Below are 11,378 nucleotides of genomic sequence, written 5' to 3' on the forward strand. Positions count from 1 at the left end.
AGAATTTGATTTCCTTTGCTTTCCCCCTTTTGAAGCAGAGTGATTTGAGGAAGAAAAAGAAGAGTTGCTCGCGACGGTGGATGTCACGAGTGCTTGATTGCGGGTGCTTGAACCACCCTCCTTGGCTAGCCGATTCTTGATAGTCCATTCAGCAAGTTTGAGGCGAGAACGACAACTTTCGAATGAAGGCAGAGGTTCTTGGTTCTGAATTATGTCCACCATGCCGGCGTAGGCTTCTGGTAAACCGGCGGTGAGCTTGAGGACCAAGCGGCTTTCGGAGAGAGGAGCATCAACATCAGCGAGGCGATCAGCGAGAGATTTTATGTGATTGCAGTAGGCATCAATGGTTGAAAAATTCTCGAACACGAGATCGGCAAGTTCCTCTTCAAGGTGGGTGGCACGAGAGGCTTTGTTGTCTTGAAACATTGATTCGAGACGAGCCCAAGCCCCTTGAGCGGTGTCATCTTTGAGAAGAATGGCATGAAGGAGATCGGGGGATATGTTTCCATAAATCCAGTTCAAAACCGCAGCATCAAGACGCTTCCATAAAGCCGGATCAACAGCTTTGGTAGCTTGATAGGCGACAATCTCCGTTGCCTCCGTAGGAGGTATAATATGATGATATAAATCATGGACCCTAACGAGTACCTTGAACAAGGTAGCCCAAGAATGATACATGCCCTGATCATCTAATGTTATGGGGATAAGAGATTTGACATTGGTGATGGTGAGAGCAGGGTGAAATTTAGAGGATTCGGGAGACATGATGAGCAACGGATGAGAAGGTGGGCGATGGTTAGGGAGGTTGAAGCCAAGGTCAAAACCTTTACTCTGATACCATGAAGGGAGATAGAATGTAATTGCTTGATTTGCATTCGAAATGTTTGGCAGAATATATACCACTGTACAAGGATAGTTAGGCCTATATTTGAGGCTTAGATTAGGGAGCTAACGGAGCTATTCTACAGCTATGCTTCCTAAATATATGCACTAGATAAATACATGGCATAAATAGATATATACAATAAATCAGAATATAATTAATATTATATTCTAACAAATACAGATTAAGGTCGCACTTGTACATCAATTAGAGTTCGAGTCCATTTTAAAGACATAAAAAATTTAACGTACTTTGAAATCATATGACAATAAGGAAATAAGAAAAGTAATGTGTACACTACATGCACCAAGGTCCTAGGATATAATTTATACTCTTTGAAAAATTTTGAATACATAATTTTATCAAATGTAAAAAAAAATTATTGCAGTTATCATTTTAGGGTATGAGAAGGAGGTTAATACCCACGAGAAGGGGGTAATGAGCATCGAACCCAGGGCAAAGCCGGAGGAACTGAAGCTTGCTCCAACTCAGCTAAACTTCTCATCCCTCTAATGGTTAGTATCATGGACTCATGGTCACATAGTCTTAACTCTTAATGATATACACACAAAAAAAAAATTAAAAAAAAAATTATATACAAAGTACTTCATATTGGTGTGTACAATCCTATAAGAATTACAAATGCAACTTAGATGTGAATAAAATACAATATTTAAAAAATATTCACTTTATAAAAATTTTTTGGTCCTTTGTCAATTTTGAAACAACTAAAGTGCAATGATATAGACATGATTTGATCTCATATTTTACACAACACTCTAAAACTTTAACCAACTAATCTAGATGATCTCTACTGAATGTAATGTCAGGATAATAGAAGTAAGAGTAACAATATGCAAGAGAATTTTCATAGTACATGTTTAAGGTCTTACATTAATTACAAAGTTAAAGCTTCCTGGAGTTTTTCTAAGACATGTGACATTTCAGGCCTAGAATTTAGATTAGAATCAGTACACTGTAAAGCAAGTGCAGCAACCGCAACTGCAACATTTTCAGGATATTGGCCTTCCAATTTGGTATCCATGATTTGGAGCAACTTTCTCCGAAATAACTTCACCCAGTTTAGGAGATACTGATCGCTGATCATTGATTTTTTAAGTGCACGCCGACCAGTTAGTAGTACAAGTAATAGAATCCCATAACTATAGACATCGCTCTTTGTTGAAACACAACCTGGTCCATAAACTAAAGAAACCAATTGATTAGTATTACAATATTACACCCTTGTTTACAACTTAGCTTTAGGTACATGAAGGCGTTTTTAACGTTGGTTTAAGTGTACAAGTTGGTTTGAGTATACCTACATGTAGATATATCCGAGTGTATAATTAAGTTTGAGGAGATCATATAGACAATTTCCGTACCTGAATCTACAGACTCTGGCGCTGCATAACCTTGCGCTACATAACCCTGCCTTGCATAACCCTGAATGTCCATGACCTGAGGTGCTAGATAAGCTGGTAGCTTCACATTGAAATCCTGCAAGTAGAGAAATATATTACTCGTAGACAATTGCACAACAACAAAAAAAGAAAAGACATGAGAAAAATGTAGGAGTTAGTTGTTTAAACAACATACATCATCTAGCAAGATATGTGATGCATCAAGATAACGATATAAGACTTGTGATTCAGCGTCGTGAAGGAAAGAGAGTCCTTTGGCAGCACCTATAGCCACTTTCATCCTTGTTTCCCAAGAGATTGGTTGGATTCCCTCTGCATTTATATTTCCCAACAAACTATACCAAGACTTTTATAGCAAATACCGGCAATTCTTCTAAGAATAATTACACTCATAAATTACAAAATTAAGAAACTATCAGTAAAATAACACTTACCTCTGAAAAAATAGTTTTCTAGGCTTCCATTAGGCAAAAACTCGTACACCAGAAACCAATCTTCACTATCAACGCGATATCCAATAAGTTTCACTAGATTGGGATGATGTAGTTGGCCAATATAGTTCAACTTTGCCTGCATCAAATAAGCTATGAGGAAAAATTTCGGGTAAGAAGTCTTAATGTGAAGGGACCGAACACAAAGCATACAGTAGTGAACATACCAACCACTCCTTATCACCCTTGAAAACTTCGGATTTAAGGTGTTTTAAAGAGACAGGAATTCCAGTTTTAGGGGTTGAAGGGCAGAGAGTCTGCTTATCAATCCACCCCTTGAAAACTATATCAGAATATTCACCTCCTTCAGTGAGACTCTGGGAATATTCGATGCCATTCGCAAAGTCGTTGCAGGAGAAGGCCTTTAAACCAGGAGTAGACAACATTTCATCATCGGATCTTTGAGTAGGAATACTCTGATTGCTGCTTTTGACATTTGTTGCTGAAACAATAGTGAAAATTTTCTCTAGGTAACAGAAATAAAAGCACAAAAATAAACTTTTTACTTCTCCAATTTTTTATTATTTGCATCAATACCTAACTTCTCTAGAAATATGTAATCCCTATACATGTCCAAATAATATTCCATGCTTATTTTATGATTGAATATTCTAACACGACATTCCCATTTAAAATAGATAGGTGAAATTTTGTTGAACACTTCAATTTGATGAAATTAACAATGTTTACTTCCATAAAAAGTTTTTTCATAAACACCACCCTTCATATGATGCATAATATATTGTCCCTAAACTAAAGCAAAGGTGCATTAGACAGTTATACAACTCAAGAACTATACAAGAATACAAATAGGCTTCAAAGCTTAAGAGGTCTTGGTACGACGGTATGATACATTGATACATGAACTTTACGATGAAGAACCATACTCCTAGAAGATTACACAGTCTTGGATTACATATTTACAGTTAGGCAATAATCAAACACAATCACAAAGGGCCTGCTCTCTTCAGCTTATATTCAGTTCAGTTCATTTCAGGTCCAGTAAGTTTAGTTCAGCTCTTAATTTCCTTCTCTCATAAAATATTCGGTTCAGTTCAGTTCATTTTAGTTCAGTCAATCAGAACATGCCCTTAGTTTTGAAATAATCTAAGCAACCCGATAAACTACTAGCTTTTTATACAGAACAGAGAAAACAATTAGCAATTAAGCTAGCACTAATATACAAGGCTAATTTCACCATCAAATAACAAACATGCCTTTTAAAAAAATTTCAACAAAGACCTTCAAACATGCTAACGAACACAATATTCTAAATGAACTTAAATATAAATTAATCCTTATGATAAAAAGACAGGTGCTTGTTTGCTTTTCATGAAAAAAGTCGTAGGTAGCCTAATTGGCTTAATCACCCGTCATTATACTACACCAATTTGGCGGATCACTCATCTAACTTGACAATACAAAGAAACATTAATAGGCATTTTTTATTTTTTATTTTTGTTAAAAAGACCCAATGAACCAACATTTCTTAAGAGTAGAGGGGAAGATAAAATAATTCCATTACTCCCTAGCACGCATATGTAGTTAGTGGGCTTAAACTTGCGACTTTAAAGTTCTGTATCAACTCTATCAAGCTAGCTTGGTTAAACATTAATAGGTGTTACATTCAACTTTTCTTATTAATCCACATACTATAATATTTCGTATATGTAAAGACTATTATTAGTTTCTTGCTTTCTTCGTATCTTTCTTATTTTAAGCACCCTTTCACAAAACAAGTTTACCTCTAACAATACTATACGATAGTCTTCAATTGCACACACAAATTCTAAACTACAAGAATACACATGCATAGTGTTAAACGGATCAACTAAACCAAAAGTTTAAGTTGATGGTTGAAGTTCAAGATTAGTTTATATACTCTATCACATAAAAACACTATAAGTAATTAATACAAAGTAGAATCATGTCGTACCAGAATTGGGATTAGAGTTGATAGACTTTAGCGGTGTAGAAGTACTCATACAATTGCCCATGCTATATATCCAACAACAACGGAAAAATGGATTAATAAATGAAACTTGAAAGTATTAGTTGACACGTTTTGGCTTTGTATCTAATAACATCCAATTATAGATCGATGACAAGGAGTAAATTGGGTAAGAAGCTTAAGCTATATGTAGCAATGGAGGATTATTTGACAATTTCTTAGGAAGGAAAAGCATGTAGAGTCTAAAAGAAGTTATATTTAGAAATAAAAAATGATTAGATTAGCATGAATGAGTACATTAATTTATAAATTAAGATTAACTACATTGACTAATAGTAATGAATGGGAATGGGAAGAGAAGGACAAGCTTGACAACTAACTCTATTATTCAATCAATTAAGTACTCCCCACCATGGGCACCATCCCCGACCATATGATTCTTCCACTTTCGTTTTTGGATTGTAGTTTGAATAATCCGATACACTACTACGGAGGAGTACAATCTTATTTAGAGGTGTCAAAAGCAAACTCGACCCGATTCAATTCGAAACTGATCTGAAAAATATCTCATTCAAATTCGACTCACATAGACATGGTAGACACAATAATTAAGCATGAATCAAATTTTAAAAAAATTGACCGGACCAGCCCAACTTCACCAAACCCGATTCGAACGCCTGAATTGACACCTTTTATCATAATAAGGCTCTATTTATTTTAATGAAAAACAATTTATTAGAAAAATGATTCTCCAAGGAAAATTACAATTGTGAAAATGGTTTTCCTTCATTTGTATCCTTGCAAGAAAATTTGAAGAGAAATGGAGACTATGTTACATGGACTCGGGTATGTGTGTATGACACGGACACGGACATGTGTCCAAGTGTCCTTTTCGTCAATTTCTAAAATTTTAGGATACTTTCATTTTGTGCAAAAAAAAAAGTTAAAAGTGAACAGGTTGAATGGTAAAAAAACCTAATAAATGTCGTCAGTGACTACAACATTCTATCCAATCAAAATATTAAAAGTAAAAAAAGAGGTTGAGTGGTTAAAAAATAAAATATAACCAAAATGAAGAGCATCACACAACAGCCCACCCTACTTTTTTTTTTCTTTTTATTATTATTATTTTTTATCAATGCAACTGTCCCACTTACCACAAAACCTCTCAGTCTTTCATTCTCTTCTTTCACTCTTTATTTCTTTATCATGCATTCATGTGGTTGCTACATGCCGGCAACAATGGAGTCCACCACAAAAATCCGACCAACTCACAAATTCAGGCTGTTTTGGGGGATTTAAGTTGTCTATCGGTCGAAAATGCGGAGTTTTTATACTATAGTTTCTCCCTTTCCCCTCTCTCTGGGATTTCAGCCGAGTTCGGTGAACATAGAATGGGGAAATAAAAGTGAAAGGGGGAGGTATGACCGTATCAGATGTAAAGAGTAGGAATAAGAATTTAGCTAACATACCTTCATTTAATTTTAAAAGGAAAACATTTTTCACTATTAAGAAATGTTGAGTATAGTTGTAAATATCTTCTGTACAAGATATTTATAGTGATGACTAGTACAAAGTGTGTTAGGCTTTTTCGCATTTCTAGGAAAGTTGTTAAAGTTAGTTGCTGTAATAATAGATATTTAAAGGTGTAATAATCAATAATCAAATGAGTTATCATTTTACACAATTTTAATTCCTCTTTATAGATTTTTCTCTCTTTTCTCTTGTTCTCTCTCTCTCTTTTAAATATTTGATAATATTGAAGTTTCACATGGTACCACAACAATTCCTGGTGAGTTATTTGATGATTTTCTTCTTCTGATTTCTTATTTTGGTCGTTTGATTGAACGAAATATCTTTTTTATTCAATTAATTTTTCAAGTGTTATTGCGATTTCTTGCGATTGCGATTTTGATCTCTTCTCTCTTCGATTCTTTGTTTTCTTGAGCTTCTTTTAAGCCTCAATTACTTGATAATGGCACCTGTAGTTTCTTCACAGTCAATCAACAATGGTGTTAAATTCAATGATCCTTATTACCTTGCTAATGGAGATCATCCAGGAATGCAGCTTGGAAATAATATTATGATCTTACTGGCTCTAATTTTGTGAATTGGAGTTATAGTGTAAGAATGTCGTTAATTGCGTTAAATAAGTTGCACTTTGTGGATGGATCTCTTACTTCTCCAAGTGTTGATCATCCTAATCATCAAAAATGGTTGCGTAATGATTACATGGTTATGTCATGGAATTTGAACTCTATGGAAAAGAATCTAGTTGAATGTTTTATGTTTGTTAATTCGTCTACTGAATTATGGTCTGAAATTTTTGAGAGGTTTGGACATAGTAATGCTCCTCAATTATTTGATTTGCATAGGAATCTAAATCTTGCTGCTCAGAATAATGATAGTATTGCTGAATGCTATGGAAGATTGAAGAGATGTTGGGATGAGTTGCAAGTTTTGGAAGGTTTTCCAAATTGTACTTGTGAAGCTTTGAAGAAGTGCAGTTGTGGAATTCGGAAGAAGGTCTTTGAAATGGACCTGAGCGAAGGAAATTAATGCAGTTGTTGTATGGACTTAACAAGAATTATGATCAAGTGACGACTAACTTGTTAAGTTCTGATCCTTTACCCACTATTAACAAGGCATATCATACAATAAAGCAAAATGAGCTCAATCAGACTACTGCCTCACTTGAAATAAGTGCATTGAATACAAAGTTCATAATTCTTTTCAACCTAAGTTGTTTCCTAAACTAGTTTTTCAGCAAAGAAAATACAATTTTAAGAGGATTAAGAATGATATTGTCCGTGATCATTGCAAGAAGAGAGGTCATCCGATCCTAAAGCTATATGGAGTGCCTAATTGGTATACAGCTCAAAAGGCTAAGTGAGGCGTAAAGATGGTTGCAAATGTGTCCAGTGATTATGGAACTCTTAGAAGAGCACCTACAGATAATTCTGAGTGTAGCAAGGGTTCTAGATTAGGTATTGGTGGTTCTGGTCCTGCAATTGATTCTTTTGCATGCAAAACTACATCTATGGTGTAAAATGAATTCATGAATCTCATGAAGACTAATTCTCATATGGATAATCCTCCATTACTAAAATTCGGCCAAATTGCGATCGTCTCTGACGGTCGCTGAAAATAGAAAAAACGGTTGCTAAAAATAATTGCGACCGTCAACGGTCGTAACGTGGTGGTCATTATTCACGTGTTCGCATATATTAATAACTGCGACCGGTTTCATCAACGGTCGCAAAATTGGAATTAGTAACCGCCATAAGCCGTTGCTAAATTTAAAAAAACAAAAAAAAAAGAAAAATCACACCCACCCATGTACTTTACATCTAGCCTCACCAACTGTCACAGTCACTTTTGGGTCGTCCTAGGCGAAGCCGTCGATCACCCCGCATAGGCGCGCAAGGCCTTCGGAATCCTACTTGCCTACATAACCAAGTGTGCGCTCGGTTCGGGAAGAACGAGCCAAGTGAGGCTAGAGTAGCTAACTACCACATCTAAGGCATGTGAGGTTATCATGTGTTGAGTCCCTTAGGTTTTGATTGATAGTTTTGAATGATGACAAACAGCTAAGGGAAACAGGTCTTTGAAAGTGTTCAATACAGTTGGGGGAACCAACTAAAATAGAACACTGTTTTCCTAGATAAGTTATTGATTATATGAGTTATCTATTGAACTAACTTATCTATATACAGGAAACAGTTAGATGATAAATGTGCTATGTACTGGTGGGGAACCAGTATGAACCGTTTCCTTGACTGCTATGCGGAAAAGCAGTCACATACTCTTTATTGTGCATTAACCATGTTACATGTGCAGTAGTTGAGTTGATTCCAAGACTTGGAGCATAGAAGCCTTTCGAAGATATTTCGAAGAAAGATTGTTTGCTCATAATAGAAGTATTCAAGGAAGATTCAAGTCTTGAAGATTACATGAAGAAAAGACGATTTATGCTTTAATATGTTATCTAGGTTTTCATGTAATATGCTCCGTAGTATGCTTGCATGTTTGGGTTATATAAGTGCTTAAAAGTATATTGAAGTATGATATGAAATCTGGTACAAAGTTGGAACAGGTTTCATAACATGTTTCAATTCAGGGAACCAGGTCGGGGAACCAGGTTCACTGTACGAAATATTCGAGCTGCCGTTTTGGAAAAAGATTTTACAAAAAAAATTTTTCGAAAAGATTATTTTGAAAATATTTTGTGCAGCTGGAAATAAAATGAAATATTCTTGGTTACCTAAAAACTAGGAGTATTTATCTTAATTGATTCTATCTTTGTGATTAAATCAAATAAGATAAATACTTTCCTAAAATTACAATATATCTTATTCTCTAAGATTGTGTGATTTAAGGAAACTAGGTTTTAGGAATCTAAGCTTATATAAACTCATCTTATTTCACATATTTCGTGTGCCTCTCCAGAAATTAAAAAGAGCAATTATTTGAGAGCATATACTTAAGCACTAATCCCATTCATCAAGTCATATACAAGAGCATTCTAGTACAAAAACATTTTCTCTTAATTAGCTTCGTAGAAGTGAGATCAAAGGAGAGTTCTTGATTCTTGTATTGAGTCTTTAACAAAGGGGTTAAAGGCTGGGTGAGTGTTTGTGAGTTCAAACACATTGGGCTTACGAGTGTAAGTCGAGAGCACACTCGGAGTAGAGTGTGGGGTAGACTGGTTCCCGGAGTAGGGAAACAGTAGAGTGTTCTTTGTCTTTGTTTTTCGGAGTAGATTAATAAAGGACTTAGGATAGGAGGACGTAGGCCTGAGTTGGCTGAACCTCGTTAAATTTGTTGTGTTCTTTATTGCTTTGTTTTATTCCGCTGCATAAGGGAACCAGCACAACTGGTTCCTTACACATAATCCGAAAAGAAGCAAAAATCGCTAACGATTACTTAACACTCAATTCACCCCCCCCCCTCTTGAGTGCCCATTGAACCTTCAATTGGTATCAGAGCCTAAGCTTCTCGAAAGAGTAACATCTAGAGGAGTTAAGAATGAGTACTCAAGAATTAAGTGCAATCGGTTATGACAACAAGTCACCCAAGTTTAATGGAAATAATTATGCTTGGTGGAAGAACAGGATCCAGAATGTTATCATGGGTATTGATTATGAATGCTGGCTCGTAGTTAAAAATGGTCCTAATATCATTCTCAAGACAGATGTTGAGGGGAACCAGGTTCCCAAGAAAGATAGCGAATTAGTCACTGCTGATTACAAGTTGCTGGAGAAGAATGCTAAGGCAATGTCAATACTACAACAAGCAATAGGTGAGACCGAAACAAATCGTATATCTGGCTGCAGTAGTGCTAAGGAGATATGGGACACCCTTGAACTTGCGTTTGAGGGAACCAGTGAGGTAAAACGGTCTAAAATTGATTTAATCATGTCTAAATATGAATTGTTTGCCATGAATAAAAATGAAAAAATCAATGATTGCTTTCGTAGGTTTATGACTATTGTAAATGATCTTAGATCTCTTGGTAAAAATTTATCTGACGAGGATCTTGTGAGAAAATTATTGCGTAGTTTAACAGATGCATGGACAGCCAAGGTAACAGCAGTATACGAAGCAAAGGATCTGTCTACCTTGTCTCTGGAACAGCTGATTGGTTCCCTTATGACTCATGAGATGCTGATTGACTCTAAGTCTGAGAAGGAACCAGCAAGAGGCATGGCGCTTAAGGGAACAGTAGAAGATGATGAAGATGAAATTAGCATGATTGCAAAAAGATTTGAGAGATCTCTTCGAGATCAAAGAAAGAATTTCAAAGGTAAGCATTTTAAAAACTATAAAAAATCTAACTCTAATTCTTCTTCTACAGGATGTTTCAAGTGTGGAGAAAAAGGACATCTTATTCGAGATTGTCCTAAGTGGAATGACAAACAGTCTAAATCCGGAGATAAACAAGCATACAAGAATGCCATGATAGCTTCCATGTGGGGAGACTCTGACTCAGGGTCAGATGAAGAAGAAGGATCACCCAACTCAGATGTTTGCCTAACTGCCTTTACAAACATCAAGGAAAACAACACTGGTCCAGGAACCAGAGGGGGAACCAGTACATTCAACAAATGCTTTATGGCAAAGAAGGATGTACTACATGAACGCAAGGTAAGCTTAGAGCAAATTAGAGAAGATATGCATGAATATGATAGAGAAAATATGCTTGCTTGTATTGATTCCTTACTAGATGAATGCTATAAATTAAGTGAAACATACATAATTTGCAAAAGAGAATTAAAAGAAAAAAGTGGTGAATGTAATATTGCTATTGCTAGTTGTGATCATCTAGAAGGAGTCTGTTATGAACTAAAAAATCAAGTAGCAGAACTAGAGGTTGAATTGGACAAGTGTAAAGTGGAACTAGAAAAGGAAAGATCGTTTGAACCAATTGATGGTGAAGAGGATCTGACCTCCTGGTTCCCTAGAGACTTATCAACCACTAGTGATACTCTTGATTTTTCAGTAGCTATAAGTAAAGCAAATTCATGTACTAGAACTTCCTTGTTGAAGGCCTTTGAAACATTGGCTTACAACCTGGAAAATTCTCACAAGGAAATTGCTTCACTTAAAGCTGCACAGTTCACTGTTTC

At 35.7% G+C, this 11,378-nt stretch overlaps 2 protein-coding genes across 2 annotated transcripts; one reads left to right on the forward strand and one right to left on the reverse strand.

Annotated features, from left to right (window-relative positions):
* Positions 1–1,724: 1,724 nt before the first annotated feature.
* Positions 1,725–5,020, reverse strand: LOC110708271 (probable serine/threonine-protein kinase PBL3). Its single transcript, XM_021886363.1, has 6 exons — positions 4,735–5,020; positions 2,966–3,240; positions 2,742–2,877; positions 2,483–2,619; positions 2,269–2,383; positions 1,725–2,089 (listed from the first exon to the last, which is right to left on the reverse strand). Exons 1-6 carry the CDS (start codon positions 4,793–4,795, stop codon positions 1,782–1,784), a joined length of 1,032 nt encoding a protein of 343 aa, XP_021742055.1. The 5' UTR covers positions 4,796–5,020; the 3' UTR covers positions 1,725–1,781.
* Positions 5,021–6,879: 1,859 nt separating this feature from the next.
* LOC110708807 lies at positions 6,880–7,308 on the forward strand. Its single transcript, XM_021887033.1, has one exon. It carries the CDS (start codon positions 6,880–6,882, stop codon positions 7,306–7,308), a length of 429 nt encoding a protein of 142 aa, XP_021742725.1.
* The last annotated feature ends 4,070 nt before the right edge of the window (positions 7,309–11,378 follow it).

Source organism: Chenopodium quinoa, unplaced genomic scaffold (genome assembly GCF_001683475.1).
Source record: "Chenopodium quinoa cultivar QQ74 unplaced genomic scaffold, ASM168347v1, whole genome shotgun sequence".
Classification (NCBI taxonomy): domain Eukaryota; kingdom Viridiplantae; phylum Streptophyta; class Magnoliopsida; order Caryophyllales; family Amaranthaceae; genus Chenopodium; species Chenopodium quinoa.